Here is a 26,182-nt window from a genome sequence, read left to right as displayed (position 1 = left end):
TAGAGTCGCCATGTGTCCTAGCAGTTTCACTCCCCTGTATGTGTACAGTGAGAAATGAAAGCATATCTCCCTGTAAAAACATGTACAGGGATGTTCACAGCAGGATTGTTCCTAATATCCAAAAGGTGGAAACAGATGACTGGATCCATCAACAGGAAAATGGATAAACAAAATGTGGTAGGTCCATGCAAAGGCATATCATTCAGCTATGAAAAGAAATGAACACTGATGGATGCGTGCTGCCTTATGGAGGGAACTTGAAAGCACTTTGCTAAGTGACATGAACCAGACACAAAAGGCCGTGTGTTTGAGTCTGTTTGTATGTCCACAATAGGAAAATCTGCAGAGACAGAAAGTAGATTCATGGTAGAAAGTAGATTCTAGAGGGACTAGAGTAGAAGGTGGAGGTGTAGGGAGAGAGAGCTGAATGTTTCTTTTTGAAATGATGAAAATGTTCTAAAATTGACTGTGGTGATTTAATTATATTTCAATAAAGCTGCTTTTAAAATGAGTCATGACTAGGTAAATTCCAAAAAAAAAAAATTTGTTCCTTACCTATTAAGAATGGGATATAGAGATAGGAATTTATTGTCATTTGAAAGTATCCACGATAAATTGTTGAGTGAGAATTAAGTGAAAGACACCTCATAAAACCATAGGTCAAGTAGCCCATTTTGTTTTTAAGACAGATTTTTATAAATTAATTTTATTGAAAAATCGTTTTCCTTTATTTTTCTAATTTCTCTACTAGGGATAATTATTGCTTGTAAATAAAAGTGTTTTCCTCACAGGCTGCGGTGATGTGAAACCCAAAATGAAAAGTTTCTATTAACAAGGCAATTGTATATTGTAGATGCCAAAAGCTTACCAGCATTAGAGTGTGTTAATCAGAATAATCAGATAAAGTTCGCATATAGATTATATTCAGCTTGGGTTAAGCATTTTAAACTGGAAGAGAGTCAGGGGAGGTTATGAAAATGGGCAAAGCTACGGAAACAAACCATATAAAAATGCCCGGAAGAACTGGGGATATCTCGCTTAGGGGAAGGACTGTAGGATGCACAAACTTTACATATGGCGAGGGTGTGTTTTGTTGAAGAAGAGAAAGTTTTATTCTGTGTAGCTTCACGGCTTGCACCAGGGTGTCCAGGAAAGACCTGTGGACATTTCCTGCTTCTGCAGTGAAGGAACCTGTTCCTCCTGTTTCTGTCTTACGTGTCTACTTCATTCTTATACGGAACTCTACTTCTGGTCACCAAATGTAGGTGGGTTTTCCCCTGCCAAGCAGTTCTTCTTGACACCGTCTGGGCGTCCCACAGTTTAACTCAGTTCTGACCCTGTCTGCCTGGAGACAGTGTCAGATCATCGCACAGGTTAAGGGCTCAGTCCCACCACACTTCAGATGCCAACAGCCAGTAACAGGTCCCCAGGTTACCCACCGCCTCTGTCTGATTTCTGTCCTCAGGTTTTCCACCAGAAATCAGAGACTCTCGTAACCCCCGCCTCAGGTTCGATTACCTTGCCAGAGCAGCTCACAGAAGTCGGGGAAGCAGTGGGCTTACCAGTTTATTAAGGGGTGTGATGAAGGATGCAGATACACAGACAGGTGACGAGGTGCATTGGGCAAGGCCTGGGGTGGTCCTGAGTGCAGGAGCCTCTGTCCCTGTGGGGTCGGGGTGTGGGGTCATCCCCTTCCTGGGGTGGACGTGTTCACCTGTATGAAGCTCTCCAGGGATTTTGTGGAGGCATCTTCATGTAGACGTGATCAGTTACTGTGTTTCTGGGCCCTCTCCTCTTTCTGGAGAATGGGGCCAGGAGTCGGGGGGTGGGGGACTCTGAAAATTCCAGCCTTCTAATCCTGTGCTTGTTGTTCCGGTGACCAGCCCTCATCCGGGTGCCCACCCAGAGTCACCTGCTGGGAACAAAAGACACTCCTGTCACCCAGGAATTTACAAGGGTTTCAGGAGCTCTGTGTGAGGGACCATGTCAGAGACCAAATATTATATAAAACAGGGTGCTCCTAGTGTACTTATCACTTAGGGATTTACAAGTGTTTCTGAAGGTCTGTGCCAGGGACCAGGGCAGAGACCAGTGTGTGCTTTCTATTACCTTATATAGGGCCAGCAGGTAGGGACTAATGACGAGGTTTCAGCTTAAGATACAACTTCTCAAATAACGTAAGGTGCTCTCCCAGTGCTCGGATGCTGTATTGAATCTGTCACACGATTGGACTTGGGTAGCGAGGTCAGTTTAAGTTGCTGTCTGACTCTTCAGATTCAAATTCAGTTTGCAGCTATAATCCTGTCCCTTCCAACTGGAGCCATCAATAAGTTGAAGGAGAGGCAGCATGCATAGAATAAGAGTCAAACAAAGGAACCTTTTATCTTTTTCTGTAATTTCTTTGATGTTTTTAGTCATTATGATTCATTCATTCTTCACGTTGTGATGAAATACCCATAACATAAAAGTCGTCATTTAAGTACTCGTTGGCATCAGAACGTTCACAGTGCTGTGTAACCATCGCCACTGTCATTTCTAGAACTTTCTCACCATTCGAAACAGAAACTCTACCAGCTAAATAATAGCTCCCTATTCCTCCTCTCCCAGTCCCTGGTAACCTTTATTCCAACTTCCGTCTCAAGAAATTAGGCTAGTCTACATACCTCATAAACAGGAATTGGACAGTATTTTGTCCTTTCGTGTCTGGCTTGTCTCTCTTAGTGTAATGCATTCTAGGTTCATCTATGCTGTATGATCCACCAGAATTTTATTCCTTTTTTACGGCCGAATAGTATTCCATGGCGCGTGTATACTACATTTATTCATCTGTTGATGGACATTTGGGTTGTTCCCACCTTCTGGCTGTTGTGAATGGTGCTCTGTGAATGAGGGGCTACAAGAAAGCGTTTGAGTCCCTGCTTCCTACTGGAATTCCTGGATCATACAGTAACGCTGTGTTTAACTTTTTGAGGAACGTTTAATCTGTTTTTCACAGCAACTGCCACGTCTTACATCCCCCCCAGCAGCGCACGACCGCTCCAGTATCCCTGCATCCTGGCCAGCAGTTGATACTTTCTGCTTTTTTGATAGTCATCCTCGTGGATGTGAATTGGTATCTCATTGTGGTTTTGGTTTGCATTTCACTAATGACTAATGATGTTGGACATCATTTCATGTGCTTATTGGCGATTTGTGTATCTTCTTTAGAGAAATGTTTATTCCAGTCTTTCATGCATATTTGAATTAGGGTGTTGCCTTTTTGGTGTTTGAGTCATGAGTTCTTTCTATATTCTGTCTCAATCACTTATCAAATATATGGCTTACTAATACTCTCATTCTGTTGGTTGTCCTTTTGGCCTCTTTTTTTAATTCTTCTTTCCCTTGGTTCATCGTATTTATTTGTCTCGCTGTGCCGGGTCTTTGTCGCTGGACGCATGGGCTTCCTCTAGTTGTGGGGAGTGGGGGCTCCTCTCTAGTTCGGGCGCCCGGCCTCCTCGTGGAGCACGGCTCTAGGGCCCGAGGGCTTCAGTGGTTGCTGCTCCCGGCTCTGGAGTGTGCGCTCGGTAGTTGTGGTGCGTGGACTTAGTTGCTCCGAGGCATGTGGGATCTTCCCAGATCAGGGATTGAACCCATGTCTCCTGCATTGGCAGGAGGATTCATTACCACCGACCCACCAGGGAAGCCCTGCTTTTATCCTCTTGATAGTGTTCCTTGATGCACAAAATTTTAAAAATTCTGATGAAGTTCAATTTATCTTTTTTTTTTTCTCTCTCTTTTGTTGCCCATGTTTTGGTGTCATGGTTATGAAGTCATTGTTAAGTTGAAGGTCACAAAGATTTCCGTCTATGTTTTTTCTAAGATTTTTATAGTTTTAGCTCGTGAGTTTAGGTGCTAGATCCATTTTGAGTTAATTTTTGTATATGATATGAGCTGCTACTGCTAAGTCGCTTCAGTCATGTCCAACTCTGTGCGACTCCATAGACGGCAGCCCACCAGGCTCCTCCGTCCGTGGGATTTTCCAGGCAAGAGTAACTGGAGTGGGGTGCCATTGCCTTCTCCAATATAATATGAGGTAAGGGTTCAAATTCATTGTTTTGCATGTGGATAGCCAGTTTTTCCAACATCTTTTGTTGCAAAGGCTGTCCTTACTCCACTAAAGGGCCTTGGCATCCTTGTCAAAAGCCGATGAACCATATATATCTAAGCGTGTCTCTCTGGTCTCTGTGGTCAGCTCCCTTGATTTATGCATTTGGCCTTGTTACTGGTACTGTTTTTACTATAACTTTGCAGCAAGTTTTGAAATCAGGAAGTGTCTTACAACTTCTTTCCTTTCTTTCAAGATTATTTTGCCTCTTTGGAGTCCCTGGAGATACCGTGTAAATTTTAGGACGCGTTTTTCTATTTCTGCCAAGAATGCCGTTGGGATTTTGATAGAGGTGGCACTGAATCTGTAGCTAGATCACTTCGGATAGTATTGACATCTTAACAGTGTTGTCTTCCGGTCTGTGAACATGGGATGTCTTCTTAAATATTTCTCAGCAGTGCTTTGTAGTTTAATTAATTTCTTTTAAAATATTTTCAATTTATTCTTCCTGCTTAAGCCATTAGTAATAGCTGACATGTGTTGACGGACCAGAAGCCAGTGACAAACGTCTGGTATGCAGGTTAACCCATGCTTGCATATCAGTAAACTTTGATTCCAATTTCATTTCTTGACCCAGGCTTTGGGTATCATTGCTGTCCTCACCTGAGAGGTTCCTGGCTCCTTTCCAGGGCTACGTGTAACTTAACTAGTTTGACAGTTTGGGTTTCTCCTTTCAAAGAACGTAGAAGGACCATAAATCGTTGATAGATACAACAACAGGTGTTCTTCTGTTCCATCGTGGAGCCACTCACTTTGGCATCTCAGTTTAGACCTTCTTCGTGTCAAATGCAATCATTTTCTCATCGCTAAGGTGATCATAGTATTAAAGAACAAAAATTCAGCCAGTTCATTTGAAGATCTAATTGGCTTTACTAAGCTATTCATGAATCAGGCAGCTTCCTGTCCAGCAAGTAGAGAGGTGGCCAGAGGAGCTGTATGAAATGGAAGGGTTTCATAGGCAGAAGGAGGATGGGGCAAGGAAGTTATTTGCAAAAGTAGGGATTATTTCAGGCCGGGACTACTACTTCTGGGGGAAGGAAATGGCAGGGGTCTTAGCCTTGCAGACCACCTCCTTGGTGCTGACCCAGAAACCCCAGATTGGCTGATTCTCATCACCTGGGGAAGGTGGGCCAGGTGTGAACTCTAGGTTTGGCGTCGTGGGCTGTAGCACAAGTGACCAATGACTAACCCGCAGTTTTCTCTATCACGATATGTTCCAGATTTCTAGCTCTCAATCTATCTAGATTATCCCATTTTCTGGATTTTTGGTTCCGTACCCAAAGTTGCTGGTCACATTTAGTTACCTGAAGCTCACACCACGATCAGAATCTTGGGCTGTTTTTTCTTGTTCTTTGACTGCACCTTGACTTTCTAATATTCTATCAGATTTAAGAATTTCATATATTTTATGGAAAGAAACTAAAAGAAATACCTTCCAGTGACATGGGTTTTATATATATAAATATTTATATATAATAAACATTTATATTGTCTAATATAATATTTATATTATATATATTTATATATTATACATATATATATATATGGACACATACTCTGAAACTCATGACTTTTTTTCAGTGAAAGGGAATGAATGGTTCTGCAGTGTCAAAGAGTCAAGAATTTCCAGTTAGCTGTGTGTTTGAAAAAGTGAAAATGTTGGTTGTTCAGTCATGTTTGCAACCCCATGGACTGTATAGCCCACCAGGCTCCTCTGTCCATGGGATTCTCCAGGCAAGAATTCTGAAGTGGATAGCCATTCCCTTCTCCAGGGGGTCTTCCCAACCTAGGGATCCAACCTGGGTTTCTTGCATTGCAGGCAGATTCTTTATCATCTGGGCCACCAGGGAAGCTGCTGCTGCTGCTGCTAAGTCACTTCAGTCGTGTCCAACTCTGTGCGACCCCATAGACAGCAGCCCACCAGTCTCCCCCGTCCCTGGGATTCTCCAGGCAAGAACACTGGAGTGGGTTGCCATTGCCTTCTCCAGGGAAGCCCATACTGGTGTGTAAATGAGACGGTTCCTAGCCTGTTCCTGGATACGTTGTTTTTCCCACAGCAGCTTTCTTTCACTGATTCATTCATTCAATCATAAGAACATAACATTTAAAAATAAATAATCCACCAAAATTTAAGATGTTTAAACAGAGTTCAAGCAGTTTCATTACATTGATGTCAAGCTTCTGATTAGATATTTGACTTTAAATTGCTTTTTTGTCATCTCTGAAATAATGGTTTTATTTTTTCAGCTTTCTTTTCTAAAATTTAAATGTTTTACTAAAAATTAAATAACCATAGGATGGATATCTGTAATTTTTCTTATCCCATTGAAATGCTGATTTGGAATTCTAGGTGCTGGGGAATATTGATTCAGCCAGAGAGTAAAGGTCCTTCTATAGATTAACACCAATGCTGAGTGGACTTGAAATATTGCCGTTAAAAGAGATTTAGGTTTAGAAAAATTGCTACAGCCAAATGAAGTTAAACCGATTCAGATGTAAATCTGCGCTTCCCACCCTACAGCCTTAACTAGAGATTCTGATTTTCAGTCCTCTCCTGTCTTGTCCTTTTGTATCGGCCACTAACATCTTACCTTTGATTCTTTTTTTTTTTAATTGGTGTATAATTGCTTACAGTGTGTTCGTTTCTGGTGGACAGTGTTACGAATCGCCGTATATATGCATACATCCCCTCCCCCTTGGGCCTCCCTCCCACCTGCGCCCTTCCAGCCCTCTAGGCCCTGGCAGGGCGCAGAGCTGAGCTCCCTGTGCGCTTCAGCAGGTCCCCTCTAGCTGTCTGCACGTGGCGGTGTGTATACGGCAGTGCTACTCTCTCAATTCATGCCACCCTCTCCCTCCCCCGCTGTGCCCACAAGTCCGTTCTCTGCGTCTGCGTCTCCGTCCCTACCTTGGAAATAGATTCATTTGTGCCATTTTTCTGGATGCCACATATAGATGTTAATATGCATTATTTGTTTTTCTCTTTCTGCGTTCACTCTGTTTGACACACTCTAGGTCCATCCACATCTTGTTAACGTTTTAAGATATTAGTAGTATGATAGGTTTGGGCTTTTCTACATCATACATTTTGGTTTGGGTTTTTTTCTGTCCCCTGTGTCCTTATAGGTGAAAAGTTGGGAGAAAGACCTGATTAGATATGGAGAAGTTTTGTCTTGCATAATAATATGAGACATTTTACAGAAAAAGTAAACGTGTTAATTGTTCTCTATATGACGTGTGAGTCTGCAATTACATTCAGTCCCCAGGGCACTAGGCCTGTGGGTTTCATCATTTGCTCGTTAAACTCGGTCAGTGCGCTCAGAATGGCCTAGAATGTTCAGTCCTGCAGCTGGAGTACAGGTGTTGGTCGTCATCTCTGCTTCTCACGTTACCAGGAGTCTGGGTCAAAAGTTAGATCGAGAAGGAAAACTGATTCATCAGACAGTGTTTTATATTGAAACTTTACTATGTTTTTCTTCAACAGAAATGCACATCAAAATATTCACCCAGAAAACCAAGAGCTAGTGAGGGTGCTTCGGGAACAGCTTCAAACAGAACAGGTACTGTCGTGACACGAGTCTGCGCGTTTGTGTGAGGAGGCCGTAGTCTTATTCCTTTTGCGGAAGAAATAGTGATGAAATATCCGTAAATTCCTTCCACAGAAGCACAGGCTTCTCTCCTGCTTGGAGTTAGTTACCTTTCGTTATCCTGTTGATTGTACGTTTTCAGATTAGGCAAATGATTAGCCTTAATCTAAGATATTTTCATGTGCTAATTTTAATTTGCTTTAAAAGACAGCAGTTTCCTATTTAACTGATAAGGAAAAAAATCACTGCCTCATTGACTTTAATGAAATGTGGTGGAAAAACTACTCTTTCTAAAATACATTCCCCTAAGACCTTCAAATAAATGACTGTAACGGGTAGGTTTTTTTTTTTCCTTTTTTTTTTTTTCTTCTCTGGTCAAAATTAACAAAACTAGCTAGGCAGAGAGGAGAACTCTCCTCTGCCTCATCTTTGTTTTGAGCTGTATGGACTCACTAAGAACCAGAAATATATTTCATGAAGGCTGGGTTAAGTAGGATATTATACACCTTCACGGGGCTTCCCAGGTGGCGTTGCCAGTGCAGGAGTTGTTAAGAGACGTGGGTTTGATCCCTGGGTCGGGAAGATTCCCTAGAGGAGGGCCTGGCAACCCATTCCAGTATTCTTGCCTGGAGAATCCCATGGACAGAGAAGCCTGGTGGGCTACTGTCCATAGGGTCGCAAAGAGTCAGACACAATTGAAGTGACTAAAGCACAGCACACCTTCATCTGAGACAGCGAACATCAAAAAAAAAAAAAAAAAATTAAAAATTGATTGCCTACCCACCAATCCAACTTTAATTCCAAAGAGAGTTTTTATGATATATCCATTTACCTCTTATTTATTAACCATCTACCATATGCCAAATATTGTTCCAGGCGTGGGAAATTCATTCATGAACTAAATGGACAAGAATTCTTGCTCCATAGAACTTTAATCCCATGACACAGAAATAGTGTAAACATATTCGTAGTATTGTGTTCCAGAGCTCTTGTTATCAATAATTCACGCAGGGATGGCGTTTTATAATTTACAAAGTGATTTCACATATAACTGTGTTATTTAATCTCCAAACATGTCACACGGTCAGGGATGTATGAATGAAACAGATGTTAGAAATAGAAGAAAAGTGAACCCTTGGAGAGTTGCTCGGCCTACCGGATTCTTCACCGAGTGAAGGCTTCAGCTCAGCCTGCAGAGTAATTCAGGATAACTTAACTCTTTCTAATAGAGTAACTCCAGAGTTAGTCCAGGTTTTCATCTTTAGACCGTGTTCAGGAAGCAAGGTAGAGCCCGTGCAGGGTAAGGGGAACAGCAGCGGAGGCTCGTGAGTTTATCAAACCTGTAAGACCCTAACCGAGTGCCTGTCAGAGATTTCGAGGATTACGCAGTCCTGACTGTATCCTCAAGTATGCTTGAGCAAGCAGCTGATTTTGCAATGCCCATGTGTGTCGTGTCTCAACGTGCGCGCGTTTTTCTCGCCAGGATGCACCTGCTGCCGCCCGACAGCAGTTCTACACTGACATGTACTGTCCGATCTGCTTACACCAAGCTTCCCTCCCCGTGGAGACCAACTGTGGACATCTCTTTTGCGGTAAGCAAACGGTGCTGCTCCTCTGGGTAAAAGGGACTGTTTAGACCGAGACCTGTGTGTGTGTGTGTGTGTGTGTGTGTGTGTGTGAGTGAGCGGGAGTCCTAATTTTCTCTCCGCCACCGTCTGTATTTTTATGAGTAGGATGGATTGCTTCTGGGATCCTACTCTCCTTGTCAGCAACTTTTATTGAGTGTCTGTGGGCTTAAAAAAATAAAACCTAGTTATTCACCTCCCCAGTAAACAGCACTGTGTTTCTTTGAATAGTAAGTGTATCAGCACCACGAGGGAGTCGCTGAAGCCCTCTTCTCATCACCTTTCGGGTGTCTTCGTTTGTTACTTCTTTCCAAAGGGTCAGGAAGGGTCTTCTCTCAGGGACCTTGCCCGAGACCTTTCCTCGGCTCTGCTACCCCTTTCTCACTCTGAGTCGATGCAAAGGTTCTTCCCTGTGTTCCTGCATGACCCCCCCAGAGGCTCGGTAACCCTGGAGCATGTGGAGGAACGAGAGGAGACATTGATGTCACCCTTAGTCTCGGAGTGGGTGCTGTCTACCCCTGAATGTTCTTCCCGACCTTCCAGAAAGAGTTCATCGAGAGCAGTGGGGTATCCTGTAGCTGTTTGCTGGCTGTGGTCACGGGAGATGGGGGAAGTTCAGTTATTCCGTGCCTGCTGTGTGCTGGACACAACATACCCGCGTCTCCTCCAAGCCCACAGACGAGGAGACTGAGGTGCAGCTGTGCTGAGGTTTGGCAAAGGGCATCCCAGCTGCAGGCGGACAGAGCTCGGTTTTAAACCCGGTCTAATGTCAAAGCCAGGGCCAAATTCTGCATGATCGCTGGTTTATACCGCGACTCTCTACTTAAGGTTTCTGTCATCACTAGACCTGATTTTTATTGAGACTGTTTCCGTTTGAACCAAGATAGGGTTCTGATCGCTCCCAGGCTGTACCCAGCTTCTGCGTCCAGACTGATTAAAACTGTATCGTACGTTGATCTGCGTATTGCCCTCGCCCCTTTGTAGCTTTTGTCTGAGATTCAGAATTCTGAGGTGTACCGTGTTCCTCTTGACGCTGTTGGGGGTGAAGTAGAGTCTGGAGCCTGTCCAGGTGACGCAGGGTTCTCTGTGCGTCGTGCTCCTTCCGGTGGTGCTTGCCAGACTATTATTGCCTCATCCGTTAATTTCAGCCTCTTCCCTCAAGTTTTAGCCTTAAGGAGCTACTGAATTGTAAAACACTATTTCATTGTGTATCCTTAGTTATCTGTTGGAAATGCTGGTGAGCAGCAAAGTAATGCACAATCAGAGGGGTGGGGGGAATTAAACGGTCATCAGAGAAAACAGCTGCTCCCTGCTCGGAGCTCTGGTCGCTGGTCCTTGTCAGCTGGAGCCCCTCGCTGAGTCTGGCCGTGGCCCCGGCCACGTTGATGTCACTACGTTGACACATTGACCACATTGATGTCCTCTTGCCCAGGACCCCAGGCCAGCCTGGGAATCTGGGAGGTCTGGCTGGCTAAACAGAGTCTGTTTGCCAGGCCAGGCCCTGACGATTCACTGAGCAGATAACCCGGCAGCCGAAAGATGGCTGTGCTGTGCGCTTGGTTTTTACCTCTGGGTCTGAGGTAATAGGTTAGACTCCTCCTCTTACCCTGCTCTACTTGTTGGACAGATTTATTTACTGTCTGTGGGTCCAAAGGTTAAAAAAAGAGAAAAAAACAGCACCTAGTTATTCAACCTCACAGTAAACAGGAATGTGTTGCTTGGAACAGCAGTTCAAGGATGTTGGTATGAGGTGTGTGAGGGCACTCCCGCTCAGCTCCGTGTGTGAACTACGGTTCTGAGCCTTTACAGAGCCAAGGGTACCAGCAGCCCCCCACATCCCCTTCCTTGCATTTGTAACCCACGTTATTGTATTTAATTCTCCGGTGATCTTGTGGGGTCTCATTCCCATTTTACAAAATAAGCAGATCCACAGAGATGGTGGCCTGACTTCAGGTCATTGAGTCATCTCTCCCATCATCCAGTTGAGGTGGATCGCCCTTTTATTTATTTATTTTTTAACTTTTTTTTTTTTTTAATGTGGACTATTTTTGAAGTCTTGATTGAGTTTGTTACAATATAGCTCCTGTGGTGTACATTCTGGTTCTTTTTGGCCACTAGGCATGTGGCCAATCCTCCCCAACCAGGGTTTGAACCCACACCCTCTGCATTGGAAGGTGAAATCTTACCCTCTGGACCACAGGGATGTCCCGGATCTCCCGTTTAAAGAGGAGAAAAGTTGAGGAAGCAAGAAAAAGCATCAGGCACATCCCAGCAGATGTGTGTGAACCGAGTGTCTGATTAGTTGGCCCATAGTTTTCCAGCATAGGCGAGCGGCCGTTACGTAACGTGCAAACAAGGACGCCTACATTCCAATTTGTGGAAATAAGATTAAATCAGTCAACATGTGTCAAAGCACACTGCACTTTGTGGGTGAAAAGGTACTAGATAGATCTGAGGCGTCATTACCGATGGTGGAAATACTCACAGATTATGATCCTTTGCTTTCACATAGATTCCATATGACATTAGATTGCTCAGGGTATTTAGTAAATATTATCTAACACAGCACTAAGAGCAGAAGATCCCAGATACAGGCGGTTTGGCATTTAAATTCATCTTTACACTGTTGAACCAGTTTCCCCCACAGTCACTAACATCCAGGTGGGCCAGCCGAGGCTTCAGCCGTTGGCTTGCTCACCAGACCCCTCAGGTACCACTGTTTCTGCCTCTGGCACGTACTCTTTTTTTACTATAAAACCTGGAGCATCCTCCCTCCTGTGTTCTGCCGAACTAAATCTTACTGATCCCACAAAGTTGGGTTCAAATTCTGTATTCCTTGTGTATCGAAAGTTAACATGACACAGTTCAGGATTCAACGACCTTCTGATTGATTTGAGTGTGTTGCATTGGTATCCTCAGTCCACTTGTCAGTGCTCGCTCTGAATTGTGGACATGTGGTTGATCTGGAAGAATCAGAACGAGGAACACAGAGGGCTAAGCTGGGTGGCTGAGGTGAGAGGAAGAAAACAGAAGACTTTAGCAGAAACCAGGAAGCACTTAGTTCAGATGCACAGTGGAACCTGGACAATCCGAGAAACGGGAGCCTGCAGAGAAGAACATGAACTGGCTCCGTAAACATCAGCCAGTGTTAAAAAATGTTCCTTCTTCGTTTGGTACTAGTCTGAGCTTCAGTGCACATACACGGAGCTCAGTGACCACCACTTTTTAGAGTCTGTAAATCCTCCCGTTAGGCTGTGTTTACCTGTTTCACTGCTTGTCGACACGAGAAGTCCAATCCATCCAGTATAAAAACTGACTCAATTACTTAACTGGATTATGAACTTTATTTGGGCAGGAAGCATGTAATCTTTGTATCCTTTGGTTCCTTATTCATATTACCTAGTTACTGTTACTTAAGCATCTTGGTTTTCTAAACTTTTAAAAATATGGAACTTGTGTTTTTAGAACACATGCATCAAATTTGGAATGGAAAGTTGACACCGATTTGTCAGTTATCATGTTTACAATCATGTTCAGTTATTTATTTTGCATAAGAAATGCAATAATTTCTGTTAAGCCTTACAGCACTGAAGCAGTTTACGCTTGCTTTTTTTTTAATTGGAAGATAATTGCTTTACAACGTTATATTGGTTTCTGCTATTCAACAGCGTGAGTCAGCCGTATAGATACGTGCATTTCCTCCCTTCTGAGCCTCCTGCCTTCCCCTCATCACACCGCACGAGGTCATCACAGAGCACCCAGCTGGGTTCCCTGCGATTGCAGCAGTTTTCCCCTCGCTATCGAGTTCACACATGGTGCTGTGTATATGTCAGTGCTACTGTCTCAGTTTGGCCCATCCTTCCCACGCCGTGCCCACGGGTCATTTCTCTACGTCGGCATCTCTGTTCCTGCCCTGCATGTAGGTTCATCGGTACCATTTTTCTAGATTCCATATATATGTATTAATATACGATCTTTGTCTTTTTTACTTCACTACGTGTAACAGGCTCAAGGTTCATCCACCTCACTAGAACTGACTCAAATGTAATACTCCATTCTATATATGTATGTACCACAGCTTCTTTATCTATTCGTCTGTTGATGGACATCTACGTTGCTTCCATGTCCTAGCTGTTGTAAATAGTGCTGCTCTGATCGTGGGGTTACATGTGTCATTTTCAATTATGATTTCCCAGGGTATACGCCCAGTAGTGGGATTGCTGGGTCATATGGTAGTTTAATCCTAGTTTTTTGTCTGTTTGTTTTTTTAAGCAGTCTTCATACTGTTCTCCATAGAAGCTGTATCAGTTTACCTTCCTACCAACAGTGCAGGAGGGTTCCCTTTCCCCCACCTCCTCGCCTGCATTAAATGTTTGTAGTGTTTTTGACGATGACCGTTCTGACTGGTATGAGGTGATACCTCACCGTAGTTTTGATTTGCATTTCTCTTAATAATGAGTGATGTTGAGCATCTTTTCATGTGTTTGTTGGCCATCTGTATATATTTCTTTGGAGAAGTGTCTGTTTAGATCTTCTGCCCATGTTTTGATTGGGTTCGTTTTTCTGATACTGAGCTGCATGAGCTGCTTGTATGTTTTGTAGAGCAATCATCAGTTGCTTCGTTTGCAATTATTTTCTCCTGTTCTGAAGGTTTTCTTTTCCTCTTGCTGTGCAAAAGCTTTTATGTTTAACTAGGTCCCATTGGTTTATTTTTGTCTTTATTTCCATTACTCTAGGAGGTGGGTCAAAGAGGACTTGTTGCGATTTATGTCAGAGTGTTCTGCCTATGTTTTCCTCTAAGAGTTTTATAGACTCTGGCTTCATGCTTGCTTTTGATTGTAAAAATGCTTGTATCGTAGCTTGTAATTTAAATTAAAATGTATTTCAGTGGCTAGGAATTGTTATTAGATTTGAATTTGCCTGAAGAGTTGGTTGGATGAAGTAAAAAACATTCTAAAGTAGGTGATGTTGTTAAAATATTTCAAATATATGAAACTTTCTTGGGATATATGGACTTAACAACATCAGTATTGATGTTTTCTTCCCACTAGGTACCTGCATTGTTGCATACTGGAGATACGGTTCGTGGCTTGGGGCCATCAGTTGTCCGATCTGTAGACAAACGGTAATGTTGGTGTCCAGAAAACATCATTTATACAAGTCCATTTTATAAATTGGGCTTCCCTGTGGCTCAGCTGGTAAAGAATCACCTGCAATGCAGGAGACCCCAGTTCAATTCCTGGGTTGAGAAGATCTGCTGAAGAAAGCATCAGCTACTCACTGCAGTATTCTTGGGCTTCCCTGGTATCTCAGCTGGTAAAGAATCTGCCTTCAGTGTGGGAGACCTGGGCTTGAGCCCCAGGTTGGGAAGATCCCCTGGAGAAGGGAAAGGCTACCCACTCCAGTATTATGATCTGGAGAATTCTATGGACTGTATAGTCCATGGGGTCATAAAGAGTCGGACACGATTATATAGTTTCTGTATCTGACTCTTGAATTATTCTTATATTTTTAACAGGACTTCATTTATCCAAAGCTTCTGTGATGTTTCTCCATTATTTTTGTTAAATGTCTGTAAGATGCCCCAAAGAAGGGAATTCCCTTTGATATCCCTTTAGTTGTTGTGAGACAAAAAACTGGTAAATGAGTCCCCCACCCCACACTCCAAATCCTAAGAAGTCTTTGCTGTAACTCCAGCAAAGGAATAACTGAACTAGCAATCAGGCTTAAGCAAATATTCCCCACATAGACCTCTTTTGAAAAAAAAACTAGTTTTTGGTTGTACTTTATTTTTCATCTCCCCTTCCATGGTGAGGATCCAGATAGCTTTAAATGATGAACAATACTTTTTTGAAAAAGTCTCTTTTGGCAACAACAACCACATTGCATTATCAGAACAGATTAGACCATCCTAGTTGATACAGAAGCTACATCAGGAGGAAGGCTTTTATAAACACATATTTAAGGCGGAAATGTTAGGACACGTGAGATGCACCAAATGGTCTCCATTCCTTTGACACACCGGAGATACAAAATACTGAAAACTCTGAGAAACTGAAGTTCTTTGTTTTACAATTAATAAATATAGCAAAGTGGGGTGTTCTATCAGTCGTACGTGGTTTTCAAATTTTCCTTTATTTAATTTTTCATTTAAAATACATGCCTGAAAATGAGTCCTGAACGCGTGGGAGGTCTTCCAGGGCAAATGGAAGTCCTGACCAGGACAAAGAGCTTCCAAGTCGAGCAGCCAGACTTGAGCGCCTCCATTTGCTCCCTCTGGCAGCCCCACTGAGACAGGAAAGCCGTCAACCCAGACAGACCACAGAACAGAACCAGAGAAGGAGCAACAGGTTTCCAAAAATTCTTTGCCAACTCTAACAGACATACAGAAAAGCACACAAAATAAAGTACAGCTCACTGACTTACCACAAAGCCACACCTGAGTAACCAACAAAGGTCCGTCTAGCCAAGGCTATGGTTTTTCCAGTATTCATGTATGGATGTGAGAGTTGGACCATAAAGAAAGCTGAGCACCAAAGAATTGATGCTTTTGAACTGTGGTGTTGGAGAAGACTCTTGAGAGTCCCTTGGACTGCAAGGAGATCCAGCCAGTCCATCCTAAAGGAAATTAGTCCTGAATATTCATTGGAAGGATTGATGCTGAAACTGGAACTCCAGTACTTTGGCCACCTGGTGTGAAGAACTGACTCATTGGAAAAGACCCTGATGCTGGGAAAGAATGAAGGCAGGAGAAGAGGATGAGATGGTTGGATGGCATCACCAACTTGATGGACATGAGTTTGGGTAAACTCCGGGAGTTGGTGATGGACAGGGAGGCCTGGCATGCTGCAATCCATGGGGTCGCAAAGAGTCGGACACGACCGAGCGACTGAACTGAACAGAGTAACCACCGCCTTGATGAAGAACTGGAGACTGGCTGCAGCCCCAGAAGCCTCTGCAGTACCTCATCCAAGTCTCTGCCCCACCCTCGCCACCTTTTTCTCCTAGAGGTGACCACCATGTGACTGTCAGGACTGCTGTTCTAACTACCCTAATAGTCCTAATCTGGACCAGCCTAATTGGACTATTGTAACAGTCCAATTTCCTTGATTTTCTTTATAGTTTCATTGCCTCAGTGTGCTCGTCTAGATTACTGTTTGATTTTGCCTGATTTTTGGATGTTGTGTATATAAAACCATGTAGAATGTATTGTGAAACACAAACAGAAGCATACACACACGTGTGTGCCTCTGAGCCGCCGTTCTGGCTTACCACTCCCCACCATCACCTCTTTCTTTTTTGTTCAGAGAGACGGAGGTTCAAGGCCTTCTCTCCTTTCTTCTTGCCTCTTCATCTCCAGATTCTGCCTCTGTCGCCCTTTTTGCCATGTGATTAGGAGAAAAGTGATTTTTTTGGTCCCACCTCTCCGGCTGATTTCACAAGGCGGTCGATGCGGAAGCTTCCCTGCTGGCGCACCTCTCATCTCTGCCAGCAACACGGAGGCCAGGCCAAAGGTCTGCATGGAAGACTAGTTCCGGCACCTGTTCCCTCTTCCTGCCACCCCCCGTGGCTTTTCATAAGGCATATGTATATTCGCATCCTTTGGACCACACCTGCGTCGACTAGAGGCTAGAAGCTGGAGATACAGTTCTTGTAATACAGTAGCTTGTAGGTTCCCCAACTGCAGAGGAAGCGGCCCCTTCATCACCTGCCTGACCACTTGCTTCACTGGGGATCGCGCACACGCTGCTGCCGTGACCGCAACAGGCTCACGCGCTTCCCCTGGGTGTGCACACTTGACACACCAGCGGTCCAGCCATGTTCCTAGGGCAAGCCCGCGTGTCAGGCGTTCTACACACCCCAGACAGAGGAGGTCCTTGCCCTCTGGCACCATTGTAACGGCTCCCCCAGTGCTTTATGACCGTTGCGTTCAAGCCTGCCTCGCCTTCTGTCCAGGGGACTGTGAGCACCAGGGTCAAGGCCGCAGTTTCACTTTTGTGTGTGTGTCTAGCATTTAGCACACTGCCTCGCCCGAGTAAGTGTTAGCTGCTCAGAGTCCGACTCTTTGCAACCCCGTGGACTATAGTCCACCTAGCTCCTCTGTCCATGGGATTTCCCAGGCAAGAATACTGGAGTGGGTTGCCATTCCCTTCTCCAGGGGATCTTCCTGACCCAGGGATCGAACGCAGGTCTCCTGCATCACGGCGGATTCTTCACTGTCTGAGCCACCAGGGAAGCCCGGCCCAGAGCAGGTGCTCAGTTAATGTTCAGTGAAGAATTCAGTGTATTAACAAGCGCCTGCAGCTGCTGTTCCTGTCGCCTGCTGCTCTCTCTTAGTGGCTCCTGTGTTTTGCTGCTTGGGAAGCATCTGAGCAGTCAAGTCCTGGTTCTGTAGCTCAGCTGAGGAAGGGTCAAAAACACAGTGAGATGATTGAAACCCAGATCTGTCCTGACCGCTTCCCATTTCTCTGGGAGCTCTTACATTTTAAGTGTACTTGTTTTTGAGGTTCCATCATCTTCAGATTACCCAAATGTAGCCCCAGGACGTTTGTGATCCTCCTCACCTCTCCACAGAGGAAACAGGGTTAAATGTATACTTTATACGAGAGTGTCAAGTATTACACTTTTGATCATAGTAGAGATGGATGCAGAAACTTCATGTCTGTATTGTGGTTGGTGGCATTCAAAGAATTCAGATGCCGCTGAGGATAAGGAGTCATGATTTTAATTGAAGATGAAATCCCTAATTTTTCTCTTTCAAAATAATTAGTATATATATTTTTATGTCACTTTGCTCCTGAGTATTTTCTCATAGTTCTTGTATCTTCAAATATCCGTTAGCCCAAAGAGAGAACCACTGACTTGCTCCCTGGTGTGGATTGAAAAGCCTTTGAACCATTGTTCATTTTATTTTACAGAAGTGCAAACATTTTGAATTGGATTTTATTGTAAGGAAACAATAACTTACTTTCCTCGCCTGTGTGGCCTTTGTTAAAAGAAATGAGCAAAATCTGAATTCAGAAGCTTATCTCATTTTACTGAATACTAACACAAGACGAAAAAAATTAATGCTTCAGAAAGGTGTGCAAACTTTTTTTTTTTTTCTGTAATATCCAGGTGACTTTACTGCTACCAGTATTTGGTGAAAATGACCAGTCTCAGGATGTTGTCTCATTGCATCAGGATATCAGTGATTATAACCGGAGATTCTCAGGGCAGCCCAGATCTGTAAGTAATGTTGCAGTGGGTGCAGAGTTAGAGTGCAGGGATACTTGTCTTTTGTGAAGTGAGATTTACCAGTAAATACTCTCTAGCTGTGAAAAGTCTGGATGTGTTGGGTAAATTCTTCACCTTCATCATTGTTGTTACAGCAACTGGTTTAGAGTTCTCCCAAGGACTAGTTTTCTTATCTTTTAAAAATGGCATTATAAAACTTTTGGAAAAAAAAAAATGGCATCATAAAACTTGTTAAGAAAGTGACACCGGCCAAAAAAAAGGCAATAGAAAACATTGCAGGGAAAGGTAAAATTATCAGACTCTTACGTGATTCTAATAGGGGTTGTTTATGGGAAACTTATAACTGAGAACTTCTGGAGGGAGTTTTACAGTCGTGTTTCCTCTGTTTATTTACCCTGTTTGAATTGTTTCCTTAAGTAATCCTAAGTTTTGAGGGTTTCGTATGTCAGGTATTTAAAAGCATTCAATTTTTAAAAGAAATTGTGTTAATTCTACAGCTGTCCCTCCTCCCCCCAAAAGGCACCTGATAGATTAAAAACTTACACTTTACTGACTCATCCCAGTGTTCTCCAAATGCAACAGAGGATTCTAGAAGTGCATGTGTGACTGAATATGTACTTCAAAACCCAGAACACACTCAGTACAAACCCATACGGGAAGCTCTAGGCCCCGACGTCCACCTGCTCAGTGAGCATCCCAGCGGGATGTTCCTGGCGTTTCAGCCACGAGACGTAACGTGAAGGGCACTGCCCAGAACGCATGTCCCTCTGCTTGTCTCCTGGCTGACTTCTCATCCTTCGGGTTGTCCGTAAACAGACATTCCTCGGAGAGGCTGTCCCTCATCAACCAGGGTGGTCTCTGTCCTCGCCCTCCGACCTTGTTCATTACCATTCTCTCAGGACACGGTTCACAAGGGTGAGGGCCGTGTTTATTTAGTCACTACTGTAGTCTCAGTGCCTGGGACACGGTCAGTCTTACTGTCTGTAGAACTTCAGTCAGTTCAGTTCAGTTCAGTCGCTCAGTCATGTCTGACTCTTTGCAACCCCATGGACTGCAGCATGGCCTCCCTGTCCATCACCAGCTCCCGGAGTTCACTCAAACTCGTGTCCATCGAGTCAGTGATGCCATCCAGCCATCTCATCCTCTGTCGTCCCCTTCTCCTCCTGCCCCCAATCCCTCCCAGCATCAGGGTCTTTTCCAACGAGTCACCTCTTCGCATGAGGTGGCCAGAGTATTGGAGTTTCAGCTTCAGCATCAGTCCTTCCAATGAACACCCAGGGCTGATCTCCTTTAGAATGGACTGGTTGGATCTCCTTGCAGTCCAAGGGACTCTCAAGAGTCTTCTCCAACACCACAGTTCAAAAGCATCAATTCTTTGGCACTCAGCTTTCTTTATGGTCCAACTCTCAAATCCATACATGACCACTGGAAAAACCATAGCTTTGACTAGACGGACCTTGTTGGCAAAGTAATGTCTCTGCTTTTTAATATGCTGTCTAACTCAGAGAAGGCAATGGCACCCCACTCCAGTACTCTTGCCTTGAAGATCCCATGGACGGAGGAGCCTGGTAGGCTGCAGTCCATGGGGTCGCTGAGGGTCAAACACAACTGAGCGCCTTCACTTTAACTTTTCACTTTCCTGCATTGGAGAAGGAAATGGCACCCACTCCAGTGTTCTTGCCTGGAGAATCCCAGGAATGGAGAAGCCTGGTAGGCTACAGTCCATGGGGTTGCACAGTTGGACACGACTGAAGCGACTTAGCTTAGCAGCACGTAACTTAGCGTTATCCTTAAGATAGAAATGACACTACACCTCTGTATTAAACACCTGTGTAGACTTGTGCTCCCATGTACGTACTGTTCCTCATTTGTGACAGCAGGTACATTTAAAGGCATACACAGTTTGCCTGTTGTGGATGGTGATGGGCCAGTCTTTTAGACGTCTAAGCTGCAAGAAAAGCTTGACCAGGTCACGGCTATCCTCCTTGGGTATTTAAAAGGGAGCCTCTTCTGCTGTTTTTTATCCAGCAGTTTTCTTACATATCCTCCAGAGGCATCTTAGGATGATTCTTTGAAAATGAGTGTTTCAAATTCAAGAACTACCACTGAGGTTAAAGAAATTCATTTAAAGATATTCATCGATATTTTAAAGTGTGAAGCAAACCATCGCTCAATTATTTTCTGTGTGTCAGATGTATACTTAATGAGTAAGAAAGCTTGGTGTGTGATGAAATTACAATTTAGTAAAGACATTTAGCTCTTAGTTTGGTATTCTACCTCAGAGTTGGAGTCATACTGTGATTAATATACAAATATTTCTTGATGGCCCATTTCATATTTTCTTGTCTAATTACTACAGGTTTTGTGTAAATGATACAGTATGAGAACTGAACAAAATAGCTCTGATAAAGGACAGAGAAGTATTCAAAGGATGTATCAGCTGGTCATTAGAATATTTGAAGTAATTTACCATAGACCTTGTGAAAGCTGTATAGCTGTTTTGCTTTAAATATTAGCTTCTTCCATAGAGAACAGAAAATTGACATAGGAAGTGGTTCTAAAAAACACCATTCCTGTGTTTTGTGATCAGTTTTCCAAAAGGAGTTATAAGATTTTATCTAGTGGGGTTTTTAAAACTGTTCTCTCATCACTAGCTCACTTCTTCCCATTTTCATCTCCATTTCCCTCTCAACCTAGATGGCACTTGTTAGACAAAATAAAATACATACTTAGTGTTGGATTTATGATATTTATGCAGATGGTTAGCAGTAGGTGAACTGTGGGCAGTGGAATGACCACAGGAGGTGACGTACTTCCCCTGGCCAGTTTCTCTTGCATCTCCCAGCCCCTCAGAAATGGGACCTCAAGGGAGTGACTGAAGAGCGCCTCGTCACTACACAGGACCTTGCGGGTCGCGCAGTCAGCCAGCAGCTGCACAGAGCAAGCGACAAGTCTGCAGTCAGATAGTCAGCTGACTTGCATGAGGCCATACAAATAGGCATGGGTACTTTTCTTTTTGAAACAACTTTATTTGCATGTGATTTACATGCCATAAAGCATACCTGTTTCAAGTATATAATTCAGTGGTTTTCAGTATATTTACAGAGCAAATATAATCTAATTATTAGTCTGTATATATTCAGAAAAATAATCATTTCCAGATAAGGGTAAGGCCTGGCATTCCAAAAATCATTGTGGCAATTAGTAATTCACTTAAACTCAAGTTCAACAGAATAAACATCCTAAGAAGGAAATCAGTTTCATTGATACTCTTAGATGGTCAGAGCCATCCAAGTTGATGTGTCTGTATATTTATATAATGTATATATATACTTATATGTTCTATATATATTGTCTGGGAATTTATAAAGGTCTTTTATAACAATATCTTTTCTAGTTCTTAATATTCCTTGTGGCATATACTCAGATGCTGACTTATCTCGAGTAGGTTAAACAACTTTCCTCAAGGTCACCTGGCTAATAAGGGATTGAGTTTGAGTTCAAACCCAGATCTGTCCAACCTTAAAGTTGAGACTTGAGCTCAAGCCTCAGCTTAATGCTACACACAGGTTCTTTGTTAGTTTATTTTACTAACTCAAAGTAGAGATGACTTGAATTTTGTTTTATTAATACTGTATCCTGTATTTTAAGTTTGTTGATAACTTTAATTGCTTTTCAGTTATCTGTAATAAGACCTATTTTATAAAAACCTAGTAATCAAAGAACTATTTTTTAAATAAAATGAGTAAGAAAATACGGTATTCCATCATTATGTGAAACTCCTTCATTTATGTTAATAACTGTCTGCACATTTTAAGAAAATTGTATTATTTTGAAGTCTGACACCTTGCATACCAAATCATAATATTTGTTCTTCTTCTGCCAGATTATGGAAAGAATTATGGACCTCCCCACTTTACTGAGGCATGCATTCAGAGAGATGTTTTCAGTCGGGGGCCTTTTCTGGATGTTCCGTATCAGGATAATACTTTGTTTGATGGGAGCGTTTTTCTATCTTATATCACCTCTAGATTTTGTACCCGAAGCCTTGTTTGGAATTCTCGGCTTTCTCGATGATTTCTTTGTCATCTTTTTGTTGCTCATCTACATCTCTATTATGTATCGAGAAGTAATAACACAGAGACTAAACAGATGAAAAAACATGAGTTTACTAAAACGTCTGAGCTGATGTATAACATCAGACAAAAGGACCATGGCAGTATGAAGCATCTGAATATTATCTGATGAGCTTAAAACCACTTTATGACAAACATTTGATTATCATTTGGCAAATACCTAGCAATATATGACTGGAATTTTTACATGTTGCAGATTCTAATATTAAGGTTAGAATTAGAATGATTTACAACTGTATCTTGAGTCTGTGTTGTCTATAAACTCTGTGGAAAAATATGGAATTACATTAAATGGGATGCTTATTTTTCTTGTATCTTCTCCGCGCCCCCCCCCAAATTACTCAGATTAATTGAATATTTAGTGGGATATTGTCAGATGTAAAGTTTATCAGATTCATCCTTCTCAGTGAGTACCTACATGATAATATACTGCTATGAGCCTCACCAAAATATTTTTGTTACAATAAAATATTGTACGATATTGGGGAAAAGTCAGTGTTTCTTTGAGTACTAGCTAACTTTTGTGCATTTGAAGCAGTTCTGCTTTTCCACTCCAATATAATTCTTTGTTATCAGCTAAAAGTGAAAGAAGAAACTTGAACTTTGTTAATTTGATTTCATTATCTTGGTTTACAGAACACTTAATCAATAGAGGAATTAACAAACTGTAAGACATTTGTCTCCAGTCAGCACACTTGATATTCTGTTACGGCATTTCCGTAAGAGTTTGGTCCTTTTATAGGAGTAGCATTTAAAAGTTTCAATAACTTCTAAAGGGAATTTTGTTCTTCAGGAACCTGGGTGATACAGCAGACACATGGCAGCTCAGTGCCTCCCTCGGGAAAGTGGTTCTCATGACTGTGAGCACCAAAGACCTCAGGAGGGGACTCTTTCCTGCTTTGTGTTAGTTGCTCGGTCGTGTCCAAGTTTTTGCGACCCCATGGACTGTAGCCCAACAGGCTCCTCTGTCCATGGGATTCTCCAGGCAAGAATACTGGAGTGGGTAGCCATTCCCTTCTCCAGAGGATCTTCCCAACCTAAAGATACAACCTGGGTCTCTTGAATTGCAGGTGATTGTTTACTGTCTGAGCCACTAGGGATGCTTATAGAAGGGTACTAGGAGCACGATTTAAATCTGACTAGAGAAATTAACGTGGGCTGTAGCAACAGGTTGACAGATTTGGTTATTTTTCTGTCAGAAAACTGTTGTAATACTGTTCCTAGATGGCAGGATGTAGCCCAGATTCATCAGGCCTCGTGCAGAAGGCAGTGAGTTACGGGAGTTATCTCGGTGTTTGGATGGCCACAGCATAAGTCGCTAAGCTCCCCTCTGCAGTTTTCTGTTTGCTAAGAATCAAAACCACAAGTATTATGGCATCTGAAGTCCCTCGGCGGGCACCGCTCGTGAATGTCCTGGGCTACAGGGTGGTCTCTGATCCCCGGGCTTGGGCAGCGCCAGCTGTCCCCCTGCAGTCCCCGCTGGTCTTCCTGTCCACCCACACGTCAGGGGGCCTCACCGTGGACAGACGGGGAGAAACGTAGATCAGTCCCAGTCTTCAGGTGAGCCAGGTGCTGTCAACTGATGAGATGCTGAATGGTGGTATGTCCACAACAGCATCTTGTCATTTGGGCCTAAGACCAAGCTGCTGCTTGTCAGAGAGGAAAACAAAATTCTTAAGTACAGCACATTGTATTTAAAGCAATTTCCTGCACACTTTTCACTTTACCCTCAAGACAGTTATGTGAAGGAGGCAGGGCATTACCTTCCTCTTCACAGATGAAACTCCTGATGTAGATGAAAGGGTTTTTTTTTTGTCTGAAGCCAGGCGCAAGTAAGTGACTGCACTGGTATCAGATGCCGGGGATTCCTACATGGGGAGAAACTGGGATCCTTTGGAAGACGTTTGGAACATACGTAGGAATAGGAAAGGTCTAGAAAGATGACACATCACAGCTACAAGAATCCTGATTCTACAGTTGCCAGTCTAATTCTCACAGGGTAGCACATTTCATAGGGAAACATTTCAGCTGCACTGACTTGGAAAGCAGTGAGTAGGAGTTTGTTACACCACCATTTACTAGTCTCGAAACGCATTTCCTAACAACTATACATTTGGTGTGGGGCTACAGCCGTGTCATTTTTTAAAGGATTTCATTTTCTGTGCATGTGTTCTGCTTCAAGTGCCATGCTTACCACGCTTTTATTGTAATATCTGGAATTCCTTCTACAGCTTTCCTGGTAGAGGTGTATTGTACCAACTTTTGTAACATACGACACTGTGTGAAGTCTTCCTAAAGTGAAAAGGGGACATGCCGGCATCTCCGAATTCTAGACCTGTTTCTTATGTCACCTTTATTGATCACTGATGATAAATGTAAAGGGATCTGAGTATATAAAGCAGGTAGAGTCAATCAGTATTTTAAACATCATAGTAGTACTTCTGTGATTCAGAGTTAGAGCTTATAAATCAAAGCAACAATTTGGATTTTTATAAACAATAATACTGTAACTTTCACAAAAACAGATGGTCCAACCCCACGAGCAGATAACTTGGGCAGCTCTGTGGGGCGCGAGACGGAGGAGACAGTTGTCTAGCCGCCCACCAGACCAGTGGTTCCAGCGACCACCGTTCTCAGCACCTGAAAGCAAGCAGCACAGGACAGGGCTGTGGTGGTCCCTGTGCTGTGCAGATACCTACCTCACAGAGGTGTTTCAGAGGACTGACAGTTTGCTTCAAACTTGGTGATTTAAGAGTTTGTCAAGCAGTTATTCTTTTGAATAAAAGCAACATATGTAAAATTTAACAGTGGCTGTTACTGTCTGGTTTCTTTGATGCTGTTTGCTTTAATTTCAGAACTCCTGAAATAGCATTCAGTATAATGGTTGCAATGACTTTTTCACCAATTTTGCTTTGATATTTAAAAATTTTTAAACATAGAAATGTTTTTGAGGAATATTATTTAATCTGGGCAATCTATATTAATTCTAGACAGTTAAGGGTGAAATTGGAATTAGAGTGAAGACTTGTAACTTGATTCCCACCCCATGAGTGTGTATCTTACTGAAATTGTATGGTTGATAAATGAGTGAGGCATAGGAAAGGGCACTCAAGGTGTTCAGGCCCTAAGACCTAAGCGTCTCCCCAGAGCAGGCGGGTGGGCTTTAGGGGCTGCTGACAGGAGGTGATCCTGTCGCAGAGGTACAGACAGTTGTTGGGCTTCTGTTGCAGCATCAGAACCAGACCACCATCACGGTGTCTGTGCCTGTTCTGAGCGTGGAGTTCTTGACTGCAAGCACATCTGAGATGCTGTCAGTCACCATCTCCTCCATCCACTGACGCCCGTCTCGTCCCGGTCCAGACGGGGCACCAGGGCAGTACACCACCGTCACACAACACTGAGCCTGTCTGAACACTGTCCTTTTCCTTCCAGACTCTCACCTCCTGAGGGGAAGGT

General features: G+C 43.2%; 1 protein-coding gene across 4 annotated transcripts in view; it reads left to right on the top strand.

Annotated features, from left to right (window-relative positions):
* RNF170 (ring finger protein 170) overlaps nucleotides 1–25,531 on the top strand; it is a 33,455-nt gene extending 7,924 nt beyond the window's left edge. For all 4 annotated transcript variants that reach the window (XM_086380514.1, XM_086380512.1, XM_086380515.1 and 1 more), the window contains 5 exons: nucleotides 7,626–7,701; nucleotides 9,212–9,320; nucleotides 14,405–14,478; nucleotides 18,471–18,581; nucleotides 22,477–25,531. In XM_086380514.1, the coding sequence (XP_086236640.1) occupies nucleotides 9,251–9,320; nucleotides 14,405–14,478; nucleotides 18,471–18,581; nucleotides 22,477–22,746 (525 nt within the window). In that variant the 5' untranslated portion in view covers nucleotides 7,626–7,701; nucleotides 9,212–9,250 and the 3' untranslated portion in view covers nucleotides 22,747–25,531. The remainder of the gene's footprint in view (nucleotides 1–7,625; nucleotides 7,702–9,211; nucleotides 9,321–14,404; nucleotides 14,479–18,470; nucleotides 18,582–22,476) is intronic.
* Nucleotides 25,532–26,182: the final 651 nt, after the last annotated feature.

This window comes from Bos grunniens, chromosome 27 (genome assembly GCF_055505025.1).
Source record: "Bos grunniens cultivar Pamir isolate PY7600 chromosome 27, Bosgru_T2T1.0, whole genome shotgun sequence".
NCBI lineage: Eukaryota > Metazoa > Chordata > Mammalia > Artiodactyla > Bovidae > Bos > Bos grunniens.
The sequence above is the reverse complement of the archived record's forward strand: the minus strand, read 5'-3'. Positions and strand labels throughout refer to the sequence as shown.